The 25,095-nt window shown below is 29.2% G+C and overlaps 3 protein-coding genes and 1 pseudogene across 3 annotated transcripts; 3 read left to right on the top strand and 1 right to left on the bottom strand.

Moving 5' to 3' along the window:
• The first annotated feature begins 3,557 nt into the window (after positions 1–3,557).
• On the top strand, positions 3,558–5,123 carry LOC103842405 (reticulon-like protein B13). Its single transcript, XM_009119025.3, has 4 exons — positions 3,558–3,701; positions 3,825–4,017; positions 4,132–4,343; positions 4,780–5,123. The coding sequence occupies exons 1-4, from the start codon at positions 3,662–3,664 to the stop codon at positions 4,959–4,961; spliced, it is 627 nt and encodes a 208-aa protein (XP_009117273.1). The 5' UTR covers positions 3,558–3,661; the 3' UTR covers positions 4,962–5,123.
• Positions 5,124–10,375: 5,252 nt separating this feature from the next.
• LOC103842404 lies at positions 10,376–15,609 on the top strand. The gene has a single exon (XM_033280822.1). The coding sequence runs from the start codon at positions 13,673–13,675 to the stop codon at positions 14,162–14,164; it is 492 nt and encodes a 163-aa protein (XP_033136713.1). The 5' UTR covers positions 10,376–13,672; the 3' UTR covers positions 14,165–15,609.
• A 4,634-nt stretch (positions 15,610–20,243) lies between these two features.
• Positions 20,244–21,501, bottom strand: LOC103842437. Its single transcript, XM_009119058.1, has 5 exons — positions 21,263–21,501; positions 20,937–21,015; positions 20,759–20,845; positions 20,579–20,686; positions 20,244–20,489 (listed from the first exon to the last, which is right to left on the bottom strand). Exons 1-5 carry the CDS (start codon positions 21,499–21,501, stop codon positions 20,244–20,246), a joined length of 759 nt encoding a protein of 252 aa, XP_009117306.1.
• A 161-nt stretch (positions 21,502–21,662) lies between these two features.
• On the top strand, positions 21,663–24,975 carry LOC103842436 (annotated as a pseudogene).
• The last annotated feature ends 120 nt before the right edge of the window (positions 24,976–25,095 follow it).

The raw sequence follows: 25,095 nt of genomic DNA, 5'->3' as shown, positions 1-25,095 counted from the left end.
TGTTGATTAAAAATCATATTTTAAATCTAACTGGTTTCGTTAGACATAATTTCAATTTATTTTGTTCTATAATTAATCCAATTTTTCAATATAATAGTTTGGTGTCTGGCTGCTCTTATTTCTTTTCTGTAACAGCTCATATACACGCATTAACTTGCTTAAACTCGGGTTGTGGCAGTGATATCATCAATACTAAACAAGTAGAAAACATCAATGTATGTGGTAGGGTATCTACATTATTTTTATCGTTGTGCCCTTTTCCATCTTGTAGCAAGAGTTGCCTTTTGTATCTATTATCTAGGGGTGGGCGTTCGGGTACCCGTTCGGGTTCGGATCGGGTATTTCGGATTTTCGGGTATTTCGGTATAGAGGTGTAGAACCCGTTCGGGTATTTCTGTACTTCGGGTCGGGTTCGGGTATTTTTAGTTCGGATTCGGTTATTTTGGATCGGGTTCGGATTTTTAGATTTTGAAAAAAAATTTAAAATTTTCATTTCTCAAGTTTCTTGTATTTAAAAATATAACTTTCAGTTAACTATTTTTTTTATTTTTAATAGATTGAATGATTAATAGATTTGGACATAATATTTTAAAACTAAAAAGACAATAATTTAGTTTTTTTTTTAATTTTGGATGTAACTTTTTGTTAATTTTTGAAATAAAAAATTTGACATGCATTTTAAGTGAGTAGCAAATCATTTTTTCGTAATTATATATATATATATATATCACATGAATTTAAAGTATGTATAATATCAATATAAATATTTTATATAAAATGAGCGATGTAAACTAGAAATATAAAGTTAATTATTCATATGTTCGGTTATCTTCGGATATCCATTCGGATTCGGGTATTATCCGTTCGGGTTCGGTTATCCAATCTCTCCCTATTCAATACCCGTTCGGGTATTTTGCTATTTCGGTTCGGATTTCGGTTCGGGTTTTTCGGATCGGGTTCGGGTGCCACTTCGGATATCGGGTAAAGTGCCCACCCCTAGTATGTGGCTATTAGGCCTGAGACAGATCGGGTATCCAGACAATTTTAAGGTATTCGGATCCGGATCCTTATCCGGCGGATTTGTACTTTTACTATCCTTATCCGGATCCGGGGTTCTTAGATATCCGGATGTCGGATATCTTTCTAAAAACTGTAATATCCGGCGGATATTCGGATCCAGATTTGAATCCTTAAAATAAATAAATAGATAATATTAATATATATAAAATATTAAAAATATTTTTTTAAAAAAATATAATGTTTTTAATTATTTCTTTGTATAATATAAAAAATTTTACATAAAATTTGTATATACTATTATAAAAATAAAAATATATTAAATAAAATTAACTTTTATATATAGATATAACTATTTTTGAAATAGCTATTAATAAAATTTACGGATCTGGATATCCAGACTAAAATATTAATATATTTGGATCCGGATCCGGTTTTGACGGATCCAACATTTTACTATCCGGATCCGGATTCGACCTCTCCGGATATCCGGATTTTCGGATCAGATCCGGATCATTAATCATATAAGAATATTATATACATATATATATATATATATATGTCATTATTAAAAACAATAGTTTGATTTCCTCTTTCTTAATAATATCTTGATTTTATATTTTTTACCAAACCATATGAATATGAAAAACAAAGTATGTATAATTTTCTAATATGGATATTTTATATATAAAATAAAAACGTGAATTCAAAATTAGTTTTTATGTTTTGCTCTCCCGTTAATTTTTTAAAAGGACTAATTATAAAGATATTCATACTAATGTATTGATCATTATTAAAAATAATAGCTTGATTTCCTTTTTTTCTTAATAATATTTTGATTTTTTTAGTATATTTTCGTACCAAACCATATAAATATGAAAATCAAAAGCTATAATTCTTTTTAATATGAAGATTTTATAGATAGAAAAAAAGCGTGAATCCAAATTAGTTCTTTGTGTGCTACTCTTATGTTAATTCTTAAACGGTTAATTATAAGGATATTTATAATAATATATTAATATATATATTATTATTTGTGATTTTTTTTGGCATTCGAACTTTCACGTTAAAAATAGAGTGGTTAATATGGTTTATACATTTAGTGAATAAAATATTTAAATTAGTCAAAACATAAAAGCAATTTTATATTTATTTGATTCAATTTTTAATTAAAATTAATAATAATAAAATGATCTAAAATCTAAAAATATATTTAAAAATAAAAAGATAATTCATATATACATAGTGTTGTTATCCGAAATATCTTTAATAAAAATTAAAATTAAAAACAGAAAATACATAAATAAATATTAATCAAGTTAAAGAATTTTAATTTTATATAATTGGAAGTATAATATTGAATAATTTCTAAGATTTATTTATTAATAACAAATATAGTATACAATGAATTTTAAAAAAAACTATAATACTTAAGCATTTTCAAATAGAAAAAAAATTATCATTATTTTATTTTAATTAGTAATGCATGTATTAATAAGTAATTATAAAGTATTTATACTTGCATTTGTTATATATAAATTTCACGATTAAAAATAATAGTTTGATTTTTTTCTAAAATAATGGTTTTGATTTAGTTTGCATTTTCTATAGTTACCAACCCATATAAATGTGAAAATAAAATATCTATAACCTTTTTAAGATAAATATTTTATTTATAAGACATAAACATGAATTCAAAATTAAATTTAAAAATTTCTATAATGTTGTTTGAAAACAGTTTCATAAATCTAAATGTTAGTGTATTTTAAAAATGGTGGTATCTGCGTATTATAGTTCAAGCAATTTCTTTTTTTTTTGTCATAATTTTTAGATCATAGATTTGGTTGATAAGTGTAATAATTTTTTCACTTTTATGATTTTCTAAAGTATCAAATCTCTTCCACATGCTTTATACACTTTTAAAAAACAATTATATTTAAAAAAATAAAGTATTGGTGTTTTGGTTTTGAAAGATTAATGAGTAAATCATGAAGTTTTCTTAAACCTATACTTCAAATTTTAGAGCATTAAAATCTTTAACTATAACAACTTAGAGCATTAAAATCTACAACTATAACAACAGAAAAATCTATAATCTTAATTCTACAGCAAAAGAAAGATAAATTAAGGGACAAAATTGTAAATTTTGTCTATTCATTGACCACTTGCTATGGTGAACTCAGAATCCATGCAATCCGAATTACAACCATCGGATATGGATATGTGGCTTCTGTCCAAACATCATTGATTCTGCATATACTCATAAATCGGATTTTGTTTTCTAAAGATATAAATTATTTTTTTCCCGAAGCTCTATCGGTTATCAAATTAATACAATTCAATCCTTTACTTTCATATCGAACCGTCCAACATATTTTTGATAAAAAAGAAAAGAATTTGATAAAGAACCGTCCAACATATTTTCGTCAGTTCAAAAAAAAAAAATATTTTCCGTAAAACGAAACACATATCAACTTTGCATGGCTCCCACGTCACCGCAAAGTCACCACGACGTGTTACATCAAGAACTAATGAAGAAACTTTTTTCACACACACACCATTCTCTAGAATCCTTTCAAATATATACATCGTAAGCTATTATTTTCTTATTTTACTACCAGCATCATCTATTACCATAACAGACATGGCCAACGATGTGTCCAAAGATACATCACCTAAATCTGGTAAGAACAATAGTCTGAGAAACAAAATGCTAAAAACTAGAAAACCGACACTAATTTGATCTGAACGTTTTAGACATCATTTAACTCTGATATCTTCTTCGTTATGTTTCATGAATTACATAGAAGATACTACTTTGGAGGACATATACTTATGGAGGAGGAAGAAACTAGCCTTCTCTGTACTTCTTGTCTCAACAGCGACGTGGGTTTTGATCAATATTTATGGTTTCAGTTCTATAACCATTGTTTCTTGGGCAGCCATGGCCATCGTCTCTATGGTCTTCCTTTGGGGCAGTTTACTTCGCCTTCTCAGCAAGTATTCAAATAATTCCTTCTCAAACAGTTGGGCATGTTGAAAGCCGTTCATGAATTAATTTATATATTCTGAGGAAAGCTGTTTTAATTTTTGCGTTTATTAACTTTCGGACAGGGTTGAACCGGACTTGTCAGGGTTAGAAGTGTCAGACGAGTTTGTAGCAGAGATGGCGAGGTCGTGTCGAAAGCTAATGGAAGAAATGGTTGGATGGATGTTCACGGTCGGTGCTGAGAGTGAATGGTTTGTTTTCGCTAAAACCATTTTGGGGTTCTGGATCTTGTCAAGAATAGGAAACCTTCTCGATTTCCATACTTTTCTCTTCATCGGTACGTAAGTATTTATAAGATCTGCAATATCGACCGTCCCATTAGGTAAAGAGTATAACCCATTAGGTATAGTATAACTCGGTAATATTCCAAAATTTTAACTTTACTTAACATAAATAAGACTATCAGATTCTTAAGCTGATCATTTATGCTATACGCCAGATTTGTCTAATGGTTTGTATCACCACCTTGGTTTAAACATACAAACAAAACAAAAGGTCGAACTTGATCAAACATGATAGTATGTTTTGTTTTACGTTGCTTTTGATTAAGCAAGCATTTGACTTATGTTTTTAAGAAACTAGCAACATTAGGAATATTGTACGAATATGGTATAAGTAGTGGGAGAAGATTATTATTACCTGTCTTGTTACCGTTTCAACCATAGTACTACAAGTAATAAATCTACTACTCCTTTACTCTTTGGTATATGTAGGGTTAGTGATCGGCTTAACGGTTCCGAAGTTGTGGGAGAAGCATGGAGATCGACTACAAAAGCTATCGAGGAATCTTAAAGATAGATCAAATGAAGCATATGATAACAGTCGTGAGAAGATTTTGAAAATGAAGAACAAGTTACAGCATGGTACAGAGGATAAAGTTAAAAAAGCAGAGTAAATGGTACCTGGTGTTTTGTTTTGTACAAAAATGTTACCTGTCTTGTAAAGCAAAAGTAATGTGTAAAATGTGTAAACAAAATGTAGTAGATTATTATTACCTGTCTTGTTACCATTTCAACCATAGTAAGAATCTGAGATGATGAAAACATTGTGAGATCGATGTTTACCCTTCCAAAGTAGATTCAGTCTCATTAAGTCTAGGCATGGGCATTTTATCCGGATCTATCCAATTCGGAACTGATTCGAAAATACAGGTTCGGGTCCAGAATCGGAACCGAGAATTTTATCCTAGGTCAACTAATAGAGGATCCGCGAATAGCAGGTTCGGGTCCAGAACCGATCCGGGACCCGATCAGGTATTTTTGGAACCAAAAATATTAAAGTTAATGAGTCTTGAAATCCGATGCACCTACCCTTTAGTCCTTTACACTTTTCCAGTTTTCTTTGTATATTGTTTCCATTTTTCCTAAAAAAACAATTGAGAAAAGAAAATTGGGATTTACTAATCTATAAATACGAAAATCAAGCAAATAACAAACTGGAATAAGAGAATCCAACATTTCTCCTCCATCAAAAACGTCCAGAAATCAATCCCAGGTTTGACTTGATGTGTAATTGCGTATAATTACATGTTTATTGTTCAAGTTTTCACTTGATCTTTGACGTGTTGTTTGTTGTTCAAGTTTGTTCTTATTGTTTGTTGTTCAAAATTTTGTTCTGTTCATATTTTTTTTGTTCCGAGTTTGTTTATGTTTTCTGTTCAAGTTCGCTCTGTTGTTCGACTTTGATTTGATTATGTTGTAACTGTTGTTCTTGGTGTGCCTTGCTTTATAATTTAGTTATTATGTTATTCGACTTTGACTTGACTTCTATAAGTTTGACTTGTTTTTTGTTGTCGTGATTAAGAGTATGATGATGATCTTTGCTTTTTTTTTTCTGTTTTGGAATGGAAACTTGATAAAGTGTTGTGAGCAAAAGAATGGATAATGTATTTGGTGTACTACACTACTGTAGGTTTTCAGATTGTTTTTATTATCATAGATATTGTATTATGTTCGAGTAAAATTAAAGGTTTTATGTTCGGGTATTGCAGGTTCATGGGTATAATTAGATCCGAAACTCATATTTAGACCCGAAAATATGTGGAATTGACCCGAAATATCAGAAACCAGCCCGAAAAATGTGAAATTTATCCGAACATGGACTCGAACTACCTGGAACCGACCCGGCACAATAAATACCCGAACCGACCCGGATCCGATAGGACCCGACCCGGAACCGACCTGGATTTTTTTAAGTATCTATATGAGTCTAAAATTCTAGGACCCGAAAGACTCGGATCCGATAAAACCCGATTCGAATCCGACCCGGATGCCCAGACCTTAAGTCATTAAGTAATAAATATTTTGTTGGGCCAAGCGTGTTAGTGCTACAAAAATATATTGTATTAATGCAGTTCAGGGCAGCCCAAGAGAAGAAGAGGAAAGGAAACGAAAGCCGTTATCAGTCAGGTTTCGACCCTAGAGACCTGTGGAAATGGACCAGAAATAGACCACAGTTTCGGTGAGCCACTTTTAGACCATTTCTAATTCAGTTCTATTTTTTTCTATTTTTTTTTTCTAAATTTACTCCAATGGTTGTTTTTATAGTAGAACTACTCTATTATAGAAGAAAATACAGAGAAAAAAATAGGATTAGGTTAGAGAAACCATAGAAACATTTAAATTGAATTATATATTTTTCTATGCTTTACCATATTGTGCATATTTACTACATGCTATGCTTGTTCGGCAACATTTGTTCTGGCCAAAATGGTTTAAATTACACCAACCACATTTATTTTGTCTCATATACTTGCCTTATTTCGGCCATTTAAATATTATCATCAGTTTATTATTCTTTTATAACTAAAGAAAAAGTAATAAAGAAATTGCTTAAAATATCATATATTAGTATTTATTTATAAAAATAATTTCAACTGAAAATATTATGATATTTAAGTTTTAAAATATAATGATTACTATTTAAGGTTTAGTATTTAAAGAGTATAACTAGATTTCGATCCGTACAACCGTGCAGGTGTTTATTTTTATTTTATATACATAAATATTTTTTACATCATTTTACGGTATATATATTTATTTAACAAATTATTATATGCATTAAAAACATATTAAATATTATTTTTGTATTAAATTTATATTCAGTTTTGACCCACCGACCTTCAAAACTAAGTTTTCTATTAGCAATATTTTTACATTTATTTATTTCAGATAATATATTATTATATATACAAAAGTCTAAGATATGTCAATTTTTATACATGTATTATATAGTTTTTGAATGTTAAGTCGTTATACCATCGTATTATATTTTTAGCTTAAATATTTTATATTTATAAAAACTGTTTTTATAAATTTATCAATTTAGTATAATATTATCATATTTAGTTCAATATAATAATCTCATTTAATATGAACTATTATTATTATAAAATGATAAAAAAGGTAATATTTATTTTATAAATGATAACTAAATATATATATATATATATATTAATGCATAATAATAGTTCATTATATATATATATATTAACGCATAATAATAGTTCATTACTAATTACAAAATTAGTTGAAATATTCACATAAAATATTTTTGAAAATTAACATAATGTTATATTATTTTCAAAATATTTGTTAAAACAATTATATATATATATATATATATATGTATATATTTATTTATATTTATATTTAAAATAAGAAAATATCATGCATAAATGATTTGTATTATTAACTTTGATGAAATACAAGTTAATTTATATACGTGTATTATATAGTTTTATAATATTAACATGTGTTATCTACATATTACATTTCGAATATAAATACTTACAAAAATAAAATATATAAAATTAATAATTTAATATAATTTAATTATATTTAGCACAATATAATAATTAATAATTTCTCTTAAAATGATTGATTATGATTATATAATTGATAAAATGATAGAATTTATATTTTAATATTATAACATAACAAATTTCAAAATTAATGAAAATGTTTACATATAATTTTTGAAAATTAAGAACTTGTTAAAATCTTTTAAACAGACTTGTTAGAACTTTTAAAATATATATTTATATTTAAAATGAAAAAATATCAAAAGATATTATGATTAACGTAGTTCAAAGATTCTATATATTATTAGTCTTAATAAAATATATTTAATAAAAAATTAAAAGATGGTCCAAATTATAAAACAATACATGAAAGAATTCATTACTTCTACTTTAATAGATAATATAGACTATAATTAGAAATTTGAAGAAAATAATATACAATTTTTTTATAATAAAATCTTAACTAATATTAATTTATAATAATATTAGAGTACTAATCACGAAATTAATCAATGATTCATTTTATAATAATATTTAAAATATTTAATATGATTTTGTAGATTTTTTTTTCTCAAGATATTTTTATAATTAGAAAATAAGACAATTTTATAGGTGAGTTGTTATATATGTCAATTATTTAAGATGTGATATCTTAATGATGTCATTATGCTAATTATAATTAAATGAAATATAATTTTCTAGAGAAGGTCTATTTTAAAAAAAAAATCACACATAAAAAGAAATTGTGACTTTTGTTTTAATATAATAGATTGTATGTAAATTTATAATTAAATATCACATATTTCTAAATAATTTAATAAAGAAGTTAGTTAATTTTTTCATAGATAATTTAGATAATTATAAAAATGATCATCTTTTATAGATAAATTTGAAAAGAAATATCAGGTTTATAGTAAAATTAGAAATTTTCAAAATAACATTATCCACAACACATTTATATTAACTTAAATCTTGATTATAAACAATAACTAGATTTTAACCCGCACGTTCGTGCGGATATTTTTTTCATTTTATAAATACATTAGATATTATTATAAATGTTTTAAATATAAATTTTTTATTTTAGTCTTATATATTATGTAACTCTATAATATTATTGTTTATATTTTTTATTCAGCATTATTCATATATAGTGATTTTAATGCATTTTACTTTTTTATTAATGTTTATTTCTTACTAATATATTTTTGAGTTAGATACAATAAAATAACAATATGAAATAATTAAATAGAAAACCTCCTTCAAAATATGTTTTTCTTTAATTTTATACATTTTGTTATAATACATTTTTTAAAATTTTAAAATTTATATTATAGAAAATAAATATGTTCAAGATAATTTATATTTGCATGGTCTGTTTAAAAAATATACTTTAACATATATTATTTATTATTTTACAGAATTTAAGTAAGAAAATTTTGTTTAAATATTACAGTCCTATTATTTTAGTAAATTTTATACATAGTAGCATCTATCATATTATTTTACTTAATTTTAATGTATTAAGATATTTTTTGGATGCTATGATATTTAGTTTTTTTTTTTAATTATATTTTCAAAATATTCGATTGCTTTAATTTTTACAATATATATAGTTTGTTTTTTTCTATGGTGCATTTCAAAAAGTTATTCTTTATTATCTGTGATTTAATATTTTGTAAAATTTGAAATATTATCATTTTGAGTTTGAATATTTATTTTTAAAATTTATATTTTGTCAAGTAAACTTTGAAAAATTACAGTACTATATTTGAGTTTGGAAGATTACATTTTGAATTTGTTTTTGTTACTACATTAATACATTGTTTTATAATAAAAAAATATTTAAATTTTTGGTGATATTTTCTAAATTTTCTCAACAGATTTTGTTATAATTAAGAAAAAATTATAATTAAAATTTCTTCTGAACTACTAAAATTTCATAGTTTTCTAATAACATTCTAATAACATTCTAATAACATATTTTTAAATAGTATATGAATTAATGGTTATTATATAATATTATATCTTTTTATATAAACATTTTAAAAAATATATTGTCAAGAGTTTCAAAATAAATAAAAGATAATATATAGTTGTAGATATAAAAGTTTAACATATCTTAATAAATTTATTTTTGTACAAAAATATTATATAGTTTACGAATTTTAACTCATTTTAATGATGAGTGATGATTTATTTAAATGAAACAATTAAAAAATAAAATTTGTTAATATACCTATTTAATATAATTTTATCATATTTAGTTCTTATATAACTTCTATTTTTATATAATACAGAATCTAATTATATAATTTATTTTTCTTTTTTTTATAATAAAATTTTAGTTAACATTAATTTATACCAATATTATATTATTAATTACAAAATTAATCAATATCTTATTTTATAAAAATATTTAAATTTTAAGTAATATTTTGTTAGATTTTTTCTCAGCAGATTTTGTTATAATTTAAAAATAAAATTCAAATTTATTGTTGGTTTATTATTAATGTAAATAATCAAAGAGTAATTGGCGTAGATGCACCGAGAAACCTATGTAATTTGCCATATAACCTTGTTTCTTTTTAATATTTTTAGTGACTATAATACCCTTATCTCTATCTCTCTCTCATCTCCTTTTATGTGTTCTAATCTCTTTATCTTTCGTACAAATTCTTCAAATCATCTTCTAATTCAACAAAAATCTTTATTTTTTTATTCTGATTCTTTTGACACCCATAATGCTAATCTTATTATCTCATCCCAATTCCAATATTTCCAATTTCGAATCACAATCAACTTTTAGATAATATATATGTTATCAGGTATTTTATTACTTACCTGCTATTATTTAGATTTTAATGGATTCTTAATCGATACATGAAGTGTTAGCTGTTACAAATAGATTTAAGCTATTTAATAGATAACTAATTAATTGTTAATAGTTTCATTAACTGATATATGATTTGTTAGTCGATACATTTGTTTGATACATAGATTGTTAGATGATACTGAAATTATTAGCGGATATGTTAGTTGGTATGTAGATTGTTACCTGCTATGTAAATATTTAGCTGATAGATCTAGAGTTACTTGTTTTCGACAAAGCATAAGGGCATTTTCGTCTGCACAGTGTCAAAAGGTTACTCATTTTTGGGTTATCCATAATTATGGGTATTTAGCAAATTTAGACCTTAATTAGGGATATTCTACACATTGTCTCATAATCAAATATGTCATCTTAACTATTTCTTTAGATGGTCCTATTATGACTTGCTAATGGTAGATAAAAATAAAACCCTAAATTAATAGATTAGATACGAAAAGAGATATCACAGACCAATAAAAGACTTGACAAACTTGTCCAGTTCGGTCAGGTAGGACACACATCTTAATGACACGTCATGCTTAACTACTATGACATATGTCAGATTTTGCCACGTCATATGTCCCGTTCACTCGATTTTTTGTTGTCACCGTCGTTCTCGTGCAAGCCACAAATTCTTTTATTTTATTTTTTAGCTCTCTCATTTAAATTCTGGTCATGCAAAAGCCGCGTATACATGTGACAGATTGAAACATAAATACTGTATTCCAGTTCCAATCTAAGACAAAATAAAACAAAGTTCGTTAACTACAACCAGTGGCTACTACACTTACGTATATATTAGTTTACTTCATATTCCAATGTCAAATAAAAATGTACAGTTATTGTATAAGATCATAAGAATTGCATATATTTGCTTAGAACTAGTTTGTATACATCTTACACAGAGCATATGTTTTATGAACCTTGTAAGTGATAGCGAGTTTTTGGTGTTGATAAGTTCATAACAAATTAGTTTTATAAATGTTGTTGACTTGATGCAGAATACTTCTCTATTTAATTTACTAAATAATTATGAAAATTAACTCATGAATATCTCATCAAAGCAGATTAAATGAATAGATCACCTAGTTCTAGTGGCCATCCCATCCCTACATACTCGACAATGAACTTAAATAATATTAATGATTGTATCTCGTAGCTTCTTGACCAATCAAAATCGTTGTTTAAAGTATATGAAAGCCAATAATCTCTTTGTCTGTTCGACGTAAAAATAAATAAGATTGTTTTACAAAAAAAAAAAAAGATGCTTTAGGAATAATGCAACTTATAATATAAAATGCATGGCCCCTAATCGTTTACTTATATTACGTTATTATCAAGCAATGAATTTCAGATCATGCAACTTATACATATCCCCACATTCAATCATCATCATACATATTATACATATAACTATTTTTCAAAATAATAATAATAATAATAATAATAATAAATAATATTGCGAACCAAACAAATATGATGGAATAGAAAGCTAAGAGCATTTGACCAAAAAAGGGAAAGAAAGCCAAGAGTACTTCCATCTGTCAGGAAATCCAATGGTAATTCTTAACAAAATTATATTAGTATCTTACCTAATTATATTGTTAAAAACACTTGTAAGATAGGTATCTAATTTTTTTATAAAAAATCTAAATTGAAACTTACCCCTTCATCTTTCTTTAATATTTTATTTTTCTAATATTTATAAAAAAAACTAAACGGAAAAATTACCCTTTCATCTTTCTTTAATATTTTATTTTTCTAATATTTTTTATTACTGGAGAACGACATTCATCTAACCAAAAAAAATGCTCAAAAAACCATAAATTTCTTACTATTTGCTTAGAATGATAAAAATCTGAATAGCAATTGAATAAAATGATAAAAAAAAAAATTGTGTCTTCAACAAAATGATTGTTGTGCCCTGTTTGATGATTTCAACCATTTTTTTGTCTTCAACAAAATGATTATTATTCACTGTTTGATGATTTCACCCTTTTCGTAAATACTATTAAAATTTGGTTTTTTTTCTTAGTATCATCCGTTTGAGCGGTATAATTAAATATAAATTTTATTTAAAATATCATCTTTGAATCTTTCAAAATGAATTTCTAAAAACTATTTATTTAAAATCTAAAACTATTTAATTAAATTTACTATTTAAAATGGATAAAAATGTTTTTTGCATAATATAATCTCAGGAAATATCAAAAATATATTTTAATATTATTGAAAATTTTAAACTATCTTGTTGTTAAAATACTTGATGGATACTTATGCAGAGAGTCTCTAGTTTTCTTACAAAAATATTTGAGTAAAAATTGATATTTCCTTTTTTCCTTTTTTGAGTTTAAATACTTTTGTGTAAACAACTAAAAAATACTTTTTAAAAAATACCAGTAACTATATTTTTATATAATACAAGTATTGCAGAAGTGTATAATTTTTTCGTATTATGCTTCTACAGAAAATACTTTTTTTATACATTTCTAAATTTTCTGCCATATTAACGTGTGATTTTTTTTTTTTAATTTCTATATGATTCTTTATATGTTCAGCACATCTCTGATCAATGTCAATTTTATACATTTATTAATCATTATCTATTTATGGTGAAATGACATCATAAGTCAACTGATCGATGAGTTTGTTCATAAACACAGTCCCCAAAACTTGTAATTATACCCTAAAACGAAGAGTAGACTAGTCTTAACAAAGAGCTGTCATCCTGCCAACTTTCATACACAGCCTGTCATTGCGCCCACTGGTCGTTCAAACTTCAAAGTTCAATAACAAAAACACTATCACAAAAAGACAGAATCCTACGTGGCACGTCCTTTTTATATATACACACACACAAACTCATTACCCATCATCAACTCCAACGATTCCTTTTCACCGGATACCAAGTCGAGTCAGTCTATCTACCAAAATGGGTATATGTAGCTCGTACGAGTCGACACAAGTGGCGACGGCGAAGCTTATCTTGCAAGACGGGAGGATGATGGAGTTCACGACTCCAGTCAAAGTTGGTTACGCTCTACAAAAGAATCCAACGTGTTTCATTTGTAACTCAGATGATATGGATTTCGACGACGTCGTATCTGCCATTAGCGCCAACGAGGAGCTTCAGCTTGGACATATTTACTTTGCTTTACCTCTCAGCTCGCTCCATCAGTCTCTAAAAGCGGAGGAGATGGCTTCATTGGCTGTTAAAGCTAGCTCTGCTCTTATGAGAAGTCATTCTTGTGGCCGAGATAAATGTCGGTGTCGCCGGAAATGTGTATCTCCAGTTATCTTCTCTTCCCGCAGAGCGGCGGCGGTTGGATCCGACGGCCAGACGAGAAACGGGAAAAGACGCGGCTGTAGTGGTGGTAGTGGGAGAAGGAAGTATGCGGCAAAGTTGAGTATGATAGAAGAGTGAAGGGTAGTTTGGGGATTTAGTTATTGTTGTAGGGTTAGTTTTGTAAATATGTTGTTGTTAAGGGGGATGCAGGTTGCATTTTAAAACGTGGGAAATGTGATTGTACTTGGTTTACTATCATATCATTGGATGATTTTTTCCCAAATTTCAGACCAGATAAAAAAAACATCTGATTTACCAAAGTTACGATTGTATCTTTGTCTTTTACTTCAAACAAGATCAAGTGCGGTAAGGTTTTAAATGCAATGCGATACAAAACATTTATCGATTATCATGTTACCGATAAGCTTGTTATTGATTTGAAATATATTATATACAATATTATCCAAGAGATAATATATGTCGATGATTTCAAAATAATTATGTTCTGAGTGATAAGAAGATAAACAAAAGACATTCTCATATTACAATATCATATGATCATCTATTACTTTTCACCACCATACAATCACAATCTCATGACTTAAATAGGGGTTTTAACACTTTGTCAATTTTGTTCTAGAAGGGTTCATTCTAAACAATGTAAAGTTTAACTGCAAAGTGCATACTAGATAATAAAATCTAAAATTAACTATAAAAGTTAATTTTGTTTCAGTAGTAACATAACAAACAAACAATGAGTGCTACCTTATATATACAAGAGCATTTCTATTGGTTAGATGCTTAGATATGTTCTGAAATAAAATATCAGTATTTTTAATAAGTTTATTATATATAAAGATGTTGAATGAAACTAAAACTACACCAACCAATAGATAAATGTTTTATGATTTTCTCATATGAAATTTTATTTTTATTTTTGTTATTTTTCTTAATTATTATTTTTTCATTAAATTTTGATCAGTGCTTTTAAAAGTGTTTTTTATTCACAAAGAATATTTAATAGATTTGATAGATTTTATATAATTTATCGATTTTTAATTTTTGTATGATTTTATTTGAATAATTATACATTATTTATTTTCTTAGGGATTAATTTTTGGATTTTGAGAAGAATTATAGTTATTGTTCTACAACAAAAATTAAATTTAAATATTTACAAATTAGATGAAAATATTTTATCAGAGTTACCATTCTCTAGTTTTATTCTCTGTTCAAAAACGCGGCCGCGTTACCGATTTTGCGGCCGCCTACACGCTCTACGGATGATGAACGTGGCGATTATGCTTGATTCGGTTGTATTGTACAGTAACACGCGGAATTTGCAACTAGAGCGTAGAATAAGAAAACACGGACGTCGAATTGATAAAACCCAGCTTTGTCCAAATCATGTAAACACTAGAAAAAGCTCATATTTTGTTAATTTTGGAGTGGAAACACGTGATTAGTATTTGTTTTACAATGCAAATGCTAAATCTATTTGATTATATGATGAAGTCGTCAAAACCTCGAGTGGAAACAATGGCGGCCGCAAACAGAAAAAAAAAATAGGTCTGGCGAGAAGACGAACACAAAATTACGATTTTACCCTTACTAAATAAATGCGTAAATGTAACATAACAGTATACAGTGGGCGTCGAACCCTGTCTAGGTCGAAATTTCCAATGCACACTTACCAATTACGCTATAGAGAATCATTGTACACTTATAAACGTATAAATATAAGACCTTTACAAGATAACTTTTTTTATTGATCTGATTTAAAAATGATCAAACCTTTCACTTCTTCAATTTACAATGCATCAAAAACTACTTTGGCTACGTAAATTCTCTGTACAATTGTGAAACCATATTATATAACGACTGCATCTTAAAATGTTAATTTTATGTATAAAAATATGGTATTATATGTATAAAAATACAAAAAAATTCTGCCCCGCGTACTCTCCGATTATTTTCCGCTTTTTCAATAAATCGCTAGGCCCGGGTGTGCCGCACGCGTAGCGCCTAGCGAGTTTTCGAACAAGGGTTTTATTACATGTGTAGAAGTTTATACTAGCGATCTTAAATGAAATGAATCGAAATTTTTAATTTGTAATGTTAAATATATTTATTTTTAAGATTTGTGAAGATTAATTGTTGATAAAGTGGCAAAATTTTATTTACAGTTCAGCTATTGACGACTAATTTGTACTATAATGTATTATAATTTAAAAATTATAATATTTTATTTTGAAAAAATAATCATTCTAAATTTGATATATACTGTGTTTATTTATAATATTTTAGTTATTTTGATAAAATAATCATTGTAAATTTGACATGTATTGTGTTTATTTATAATATTTTAGTTTCATGGAATATCATATATTCAAATAGAAGTTTATTTGTATTTTTAATATTCAATATTCAAACTAAAATTTTTATAAATATAAATAAAAAATAATCCGTGTATTTAAGCTATTTGAAATTAGTTTGAGTTGGTTTTTAACAATTTAAAATTAAACGTATTAATATATATTTTAACATGTATCACGTTAGTAACTTTTTATAATATAAATGAGTTATTTTTTTATAAAGCCATTTTTATATTATTTTTAGTAATTTAATAGGATAAATAACTAATAATTTTAAGTGATATAATCGATAATATTTGATATATCAAGTAATATTAAATTTTAAAATAGTATTTTTTGTTTTAGCAGTACAGATAAATGACTTATCTATATTATTTATATGGAATACTTAAATGACAATACTCAAATAAGTCATCTTCGGCCGGTCTCCCAATTCAAAGTTTAGTGTCTACATTTTCGCGGTTGTAATAGTGAAACAAAACATCACATAGACTCAGTAATTTGACTTAAAGTGACCATACACGCTAGGGGTTAAGTCTTAGACGCATCACCCGATTAGGTAGTATCTGATGCATTATGACAAAGTCAATATCTCGGGATTGCGATATCTGATATATTTTGGGTTACAGGCTTACAGCTATTGATGAATTAGATAGACTACATCACGCACTTCATTTCTTGATTTTGGGTTGGTGTCGTTTTCATTGGTTTTATAGAAATCTAAACCAGATAAAATCACCATTAATTTTTTCGGTTTGATGTAATTGAATTTGATTCGGTTTGAATTTTAATTGTTTTAAAAGAATTAGAAAGACGAATTATTATTAAGAATGGTGTGTCAGTATTATGATAGGATCTTAACTGATGTAACCATTAAACCTATTCCTGGTTAGCGACAATTAATCGCAGTTTAAAAAAAAAAACTAATTGATTTTAAGTTGTTTGGTTGTTAGATTACGATTTTTTTGTCTACTTGTATGTAGGTATGTGAACTGCACTATCAAATGCTGGAAATAATAAAGGAAAAAACAAAAGGGAGTGGGACTGTGAGGGTAATAAGTTTGGACAAGACTTTAATGAGACGGCACGTGCGGTGTGCCTAACCATCAGGGCCTACTTTTAAAGCCCACTTCTTCGTTTGTATTTTTGTATATGATGGATTTTTTTTTGTTCACCGATATGATGGAATTTAAAATCAATTAATTTTATATACGTATATTATATGTTTCTATATGTTAGATTATCACACTAATTTAAAGAGTAGTGTAGACACTTTTTATAGATGGACCACTTTAAAGCGTATTATTTAAAGAGAAAGTGCATTTTATAAAGCTATCAACCATTTTATATGTAAATAGACCCAAGCAATGTGAAAAGGAAGAAAAGAAAAAGCAAGAGAATTTTTAGCAGAAAAACAAAAAAAACGAAAAGAAAAAGAGTTTATGTTCATAAAGCTATCAACCAACTTTTTATTGAAGGTTTGTGTATATATCCCACAACTAAAAAAGTTTTGAGTTTGTTTATTTTTCATTCTTATATTAAGAATGTTGAAGTTTTCCAAATGTTTTTAAAAGAAATTTTGTCCAACTTTTTTTTCAAATTACATAGATTAATGGGAAGGAGTTGGTTAAGATTAGTTAGCTATTTGGGTGGAAGTGTAAAAGATAGGATGAAGTGATCAGTGAGTAGTTTTCAACGAGAAAAAGTAAGGGATATTGGCCAGAGTACCCTATGAAATAAAGTATAATTAGGTATTTAACTAAAAAAATATCTTCTACTATTATTACAATATATACTATATTACCTTTATTTGCCGGTTGATAAGTGTATAAATTTCTTCTTCTTCTTCAGTTACCTGCCACCGTTTTTACTTTCAATCCACCATCACTTTTTGTAAAAAAAAATTTGAATCATTTGAGTCTCTAATTATCACGATAGTTATTGTAATCATTTTTTAAAATTATTAGAATCTGTAATCTTCAATTTCATATTTTTGTCGTCGCATCTTTCAAAACAACTCCATCTCTTTGATATCAGTCACCATCTCTTCCGCCGTAACCACCACCACTAGTATGTACTGTAAGTTTTCGGTTGTACTATGTTATTTGAACAATATGTACTGCTATTTCGTTGTTACTATTCTATTTTAATAATGTTTCATATTATGTATTATGTGCATTTTTAATATTTGGATAATGTGCATTTTTAATATTTGGATAAAGGTTTATATTCTTTTTAAGGTTCAGTGATTAGTGTTTTAGGTTTAGTTTATGGAAGTTTTGAGTTAACATTAGGGTAAACATTATTTCCTTCTTTTTAATCATAGATATTTCAAAATTTGAATAATATGTACTATGCTATTTCGTTTGTTGCTATTTTATTTTAGATTAAAATTTAGATTTTTTTTTATGGTTTAGTGATTAGTGTTTTGAATTTAGTTTATAGAAGATTTGAGTTGACGTTGGGGTAAACATTACCTCCTTCCCAAGCATCAACAGACATGAATATGGGCTCTATGCCATTTAAATACCTCTGTGTTCCCCTGAACTCAAGGAAGCCGAATCAAATGAGCAATAATTTATGTATATATCATCTTGTTTAATATCTAACCAGAATATGAACAACCAACCCATATATAAACATTTATAATAATAAATTATAAATATTATCTATTACAAATTTAAAAATACATTGCCGATATAATAACAAATTATAAATATTGTCTATTACAAATTAAAAAATCCATTGTCATTCAAAATCTAGTTTATTTTAAATATCAACTATTTTGTAAAAATTTATTTTGAACTCGGATGTATAAAAAGAGTAATTTGGATATTATTTAATAAGTGATTAGGAGATTATAATTCAAGTAAAAGGTGTTATGGATTATTTTAGCAATTTCCTATTAAAAAAATCCCTTTATTATTAATTGAGGAGCATTGATAAAAAATAACCTTGGCCTCATGTGTTTATTACATGAGTGTCATTTCCTAAGTGTCATCACCACATTCACTATCACCTCATTTTTAAAAAAGCCCTTTATCAACTAGAATAATTACAAACAAGTACCACTGGTCATAACATTATACTATAAGATTTTTGGATTTCAAAAAAATGATCGGATTATGTATGTGGTCAGTCTGTTACGCTTGATTACATTCGGATTTAAAAAAAAAAAACGGGGATTTAAATAAGACAACATATTAACTCCTTCCAAAGAGAGATTTTATGATTTGTTCAAAAATTTGGAAGTGGTTCTTTTAAATAAGGTAACAAAATATACGAATGTAAACTCGAATGATTTGAATGAAAATTTGGAAGTGGTTCTTTTAAATAAGGGAACTTTATGATTTGCTTGAATTGGTTATTTTAACCTGTACGAAAACAAAATTTGGACGTGGTTCTTTTATAATTTACTCGCATGCAAACAAATATACAATTTAATTTTAAAGTCCATCGCATATAAATTTATATTAACATACTAAAATTCTTAGCTATATTCCGTACTTTTTTACATATATTTTTTACTATGATTTTAACTGACATTATGTCTACATATTAAAAGTTATAATACTTTTAAAATCTCTTCGCTTCGCGCATGGAGCGGATTATCACCTAGTAGGTTGGTTATTTCAAGTGATAATTAAATGAAATAATGTATGGGTGAGCAAGTTACTCAAGGTCTTAAGAGAAAAAAAAATAAGGGAATTAATTTACTCTTAATTTACTATGTACACAGAAGAGAATTGATTTAATAATGTACACATACCTATTCTTTTAAAGAAATAGATTCATCTAACCAAATAGTTCTCTGGCTAAACACGAAACTATGAGGAGTCCATTCAACAATGCTCTTTTGAGATCTCAGAGCAAAGTTTCTTTACTCTTTTCTTTATTGTCTCTGGGAGACATTCTTGAATCATCTCCACCAATGCCGCTTGACTCAACCCTGAATCTTTCCTAAAAGACTCGATGATCTTTGGTAAGACTAGCTTCTGGTCTTTCTTTACACCAAACGTTGCGCGACTGTACTCCTCTTTTGCGGTTTCTATCTCTTGGTATATTCCCTTGTGCGTATAAACACGAATCTACAGCCAAAGAAGACACATTCAAGATCTCTTAACTTTTCACAGAAGTATAGAGATTTCTCTACTTACGGCCGGATCAGAATGGTTGCCTGAACAAAGAGCAAAGTATAGGAGAGAGGCTCGGAATGGTCGAGGGAATATCCTTGATGCTCATCTCCGGTTCTGAACTTTCTTGGAAAGAGTAATAACTTCACCCACTACAAATAAAAAGAAAGAAAACTTAAGAACATAATATTGTAGTTGTGAGATACTCAAGAAGCGAGTCTTACCTGGCCAGGACGAGGCATCCTGATGCGTGGAATATAACTCTGTACTGCTTCTACACTTACCATGCGACCTCCTATGTTGTAGGCTGGCTGGAAAATATATACATACATAAAAATGGCATTTAAATTATCTTCTTGAAGCAAACCAAATCAAACCAAGAAAAGTGTTGATAGGTATTACCTTGGTGAGCAGTAAGAACCGTTTCCCATTATTCTGTGGAACCCCATTTACTAAAAACGTCTGCTGTGGTGAAAAAAAACTAGTATAAGTACAACGAAGACATAGGGTTAGATCAAAGGACTACAGAGGAGAAACACCACGTACGTGCATGACAAAGTGGGTTATGTATGTTAATCCAGAACGCTAGTTTCTCTTGGTGAGACAGCTTTCTTGGATCAACACTTTCCAGTTTCTTGATGAGCAAGTTGTATAAGAATACAAAAACCAATGAATACTATCACCATTTTAAATAAACTGAGTGAAATTTCTTATATAAAAACTGTGACCTGAAGTTTCGATTCATAAAGTCAAGGTCTCGTCCTCCTTTCCTATGGTTTTGATGAATGTGTGACACTTCAATCATTGAGCTATAAGGTCCGCTTAATTTGAACTGATCATCGAAGTTTTTCATGAAGCTTAGACTCCACGTATCATACTCGCTTGGGGATGAGAAACCGTTGTGAGGGTCGGAGTATATAGCTGATGCACACTTTATCATTTCCTCTGATAACTTGTTTGGTGCCATGACTATGTGATCTGATATCTTAGTTCCCATGGAACTTTGGTTGAGCGAAGATTGGCAACGTCTCACACATGGATCAGAGTTTTGAAGATACAAGAACCAGAAAAGAAAGTTGTTGTTGGTTTTAACTAGACGAGCTTGAAGCGTTGAGAAGCAGAAAGAGAATGGTCAATGCTATTATCCTCTTCAATCTCTTTCTTTTCAGGAACAGTCCAGCTAAAAGGTAAAGTTATCAAAGATTCCAAGAACCAATCAAAAACAGTCCAAAGATTCAGAGCTAAATCTTTTTTGGTCTTAAACTTAAACACTTCAACAAATACACAAACTTTGACTACCCAAATAGAAAATTGAAACAGAGCTAAAGAAGTAACCTCATGGAACGATTGTGTCTGTTACTCTGCATTTTCTTGTCATCAAATCCCATCTCACTAAGCAGATATATGCAAAATACATGTGTATAATATACCATTTGCAACCATACAACTGTATGTGTATAGGAGTTTGACAACTGTATCAGATGGAACAAAGTCAAATCCATTTCTGATCATCAGATGCAACTAATGGTGTTGTCAGAATGGAAAACATGGAAGCATTACGTTACAAAATGGTTCTCGTCGCAGTGTTGCAGAAACAACAGAACAGCAGAATGGTAGTAAAAGCATCTTCAACTCAGATGTCCATGCGAGCCGTAAAAGACCAAAACTAGAGATTAGACGTGGAGAAACAGGAAACGCATCACAGATGGAATCTGATACTGAAAATACCCATGTGATGAATGGTTTGGTCCTATGGGATGGCATTGTTGTTGAAGAAAAAGAGTCTAATGAATTGTCTCAAGGACAAGACAGAAACATAAACGAATCGGTTATGAAGAAACCATTTGGTTTTGGAAATAAGAGTCAGCAATGCATAGCTTTCATTGAATCCAAAGGGAGACAGTGTGAGGTGGACCAATGAAGGTGATATCTATTGCTGTGTGCATTTATCTTCTCGTTTCACTACCAAATCTATAAAGAACGAGGCATCTACTGCTGGTGAGACACCAATGTGCGGAGGAGTCACTGTTCTTGGTACCAAATGCAAGCACAGGTCTCTACCTGGAATCTTGTACTGCAACAAACACCGTCCTTACGCCGATTTAGATTCCTCATCTGGTCCGTTTAAAAGAAAGCAAACAGACATTATGTCAACATTAGAAGATGAAATGCCTCTAGAGGGAAGTGTGCTCAATGAAACCACAAGCTTCACTGAGATGCTTGAGCATTGTAGTAGCAATGAGGTTAACTTGTGTGTTGGTTCCTTCTCAGAGAACATCTACGTTCCTTGCAATGAGTTCTCCACTAAGCACACGTTATACTGCGAACAACACCTTCCTAACTTGCTCAGGCGTGCTAGGAATGAGAAGAGCCGGATGATATCCTAAGAAGTGTTTGTCGATCTTCTATGGAGCTGCTCATCTCGTGAGGAGAAGCTGCCTCTGCATCAAGCTTGTGATATATTATACAAGCTCTTCAAAAGCCTCTCGTCTTTAAGAAACTCGGTTCCAGTGGAGGAGCAGCTTGAGTGGGCGATGTCAGAAGCTTCAAGAGACGCTGGAGTTGGAGGTTTCTTGATGAAGTTAGTATCCCATGCAAAGGAGAGATTATCTAGGATATGGGGTTTTAATGATGAATCAATGTCAGAATCTATTGAAGAAGAGAAATGGTCATTTAGTGGATTTGCTTGTGCTATTTGTTTAGATTCTTTTGTGAAGAGACAGCTTTTGGAAGCTCATGTGGAGGAGAGACATCACGTGCAGTTCGCAGAGAAGTGCATGCTTCTTCAGTGTATTCCTTGTGGCAGCCACTTTGGAGATAAAGAACAGTTGCTAACACATGTTCAAGCTGTGCATCCTTCTGAGTGCAGCAGATTGACTAATAATGAGTCTTCTCAAAACCCTGAAGCAAGCACCTCACAGATCGTTGTGAGCCAAAACATAGAGAGTGTACATAGATATGTATGCAAGTTCTGTGGGTTGAAATTCAATTTACTACCTGACCTTGGTCGTCACCATCAGGCAGAACACGTGGAACCAAGTTCTGGTAGGCTTAGCCGTCCAAATAAATTCAAGAAAAGTCTTGGAGCAGTCTCATATAGGATTAGGAACATGAAGAGGAGGGTGCAAGATTCTAAACTACCACCACCACCTCCTAGTGATAGCACAAACTTTGATGCTCACTGTTCTGTGGTTTCAAATATTGTTGTCAAAGATTCAGAAAGCGAAACAACGTCCTAGTAACCAAGACATCTTGTCTGCTGCTCGCTCAGCTTGCTGTAGGCTGAGTCTTGAGACCTCAATGGAGGCTAAGTTCGGTGTTTTGCCAAGGAGGTATTCTCGCTTTGTCCTAATATGAAAAAACAAGATTGTCTCTCTCTCTCTCTCTCTCTCTCTCTCTCTCTCTCTCTGTTGTGACATTTGTTTTTTATTTGTCCCATGCAGAAGCTGCAACACAGGTGTGTCTGTCCTGGCTTAGTCTGCTCGCCTTTAACTTGTGATCATGTATACCTCTTCGGTGACGATTTTGAGGAAGCTAGAGACGTATATGGAAAGTCCATGAGGTGTAGATTCCCATATGATGACGAAGAACGTATCATCTTGGAGGTAACTTTAAGAGTCTTGTTGATGTCACTCAACTACATGTGATTTGTTTGTGGAAATGTTTTACAGGAGGTTTATCCTGTTTATTAATGCAATGAACTCTGCGGATGCTCTAGAACATGTCACAATCGGGTTTTACAGAATGGAATCCGCACTAAACTTGAAGTTTTTAGAACAGAAAGCAAGGTGTGAGACATCATTCTTTTTAGTTGTGTCTATCTATCTGTCTTTGCTTCAGGCTCCAGTATACATGACTGATCAAATCCCACAGGGATGGGGAGTACGAGCTTGTGAACATATACTGCGTGGTACATTCGTCTGTGAATACATTGGAGAAGTTCTTGATCAGCAAGAGGCAAACAAGAGACGAATCCAGTACAAAGCTTTTTAAAAAAATCTTTTAATTTGGAACAAAAACTGAAAAATCCTATTTATGATTTCATTATTTCATAGGTATGGCAAAGAAGGTTGCAGCTACATACATGATGTTGATGCTAATATCAACGACATTGGTAGAATAATGGGAGAGCCTGATTATGTTGTTGATGCTACTACTCATGTAAATGTCTCTCGGTTCATCAATCATAGAGTCTACCAAATTTTTTTTTGCATTATTCAACAATATGCGTTGTATAATTTCAATCTTGTTTTTTCATCTCTAGCTGCTCGCCTAATCTTGTTACACACCAAGATGTTGAGGAAAGCATGGAGTCCCTTCTTGCTCGTATCGGTCTATACGCCAGTACAGATGGGAGGCTCTTCTTCTTGTTCTCTGTTAGTTTGAAAGAAGTTTCACCTAATAGATCTTTTATGCTATGTTGTAACAACAGATAGCTTCAGGAGAGGAGATCACGCGAGACTACGGACGCAAACCGGTAACATCTGGCCAAGAAAATGAACATTCTTGTCATTGTAGAGCTACAAATTGCAGAGGTCATTTTTGTTAGTTTTTGGCTTTT

Source organism: Brassica rapa, chromosome A09 (genome assembly GCF_000309985.2).
Source record: "Brassica rapa cultivar Chiifu-401-42 chromosome A09, CAAS_Brap_v3.01, whole genome shotgun sequence".
Taxonomy (NCBI): Eukaryota; Viridiplantae; Streptophyta; class Magnoliopsida; order Brassicales; family Brassicaceae; genus Brassica; species Brassica rapa.
The sequence above is the reverse complement of the archived record's forward strand: the minus strand, read 5'-3'. Positions and strand labels throughout refer to the sequence as shown.

Bases quoted from the DNA above. Each gene is read 5' to 3' on its own strand.
- LOC103842405 (XM_009119025.3), top strand. From the start codon at position 3,662: ATGGCCAACGATGTGTCCAAAGATACATCACCTAAATCTG. The intron at 3,702-3,824 runs GTAAGAACAATA...TGAATTACATAG, and splicing joins AGATACATCACCTAAATCTG to AAGATACTACTTTGGAGGAC. The intron at 4,344-4,779 runs GTACGTAAGTAT...TGGTATATGTAG, and splicing joins CCATACTTTTCTCTTCATCG to GGTTAGTGATCGGCTTAACG.
- LOC103842404 (XM_033280822.1), top strand. From the start codon at position 13,673: ATGGGTATATGTAGCTCGTACGAGTCGACACAAGTGGCGACGGCGAAG.
- LOC103842437 (XM_009119058.1), bottom strand. From the start codon at position 21,501: ATGGCACCAAACAAGTTATCAGAGGAAATGATAAAGTGTGCATCAGCT. The intron at 21,016-21,262 runs GTCACAGTTTTT...TACTTATACTAG, and splicing joins TTTATGAATCGAAACTTCAG to TTTTTTTTCACCACAGCAGA. The intron at 20,490-20,578 runs GCAACCATTCTG...CTTTGGCTGTAG, and splicing joins ATACTTTGCTCTTTGTTCAG to ATTCGTGTTTATACGCACAA.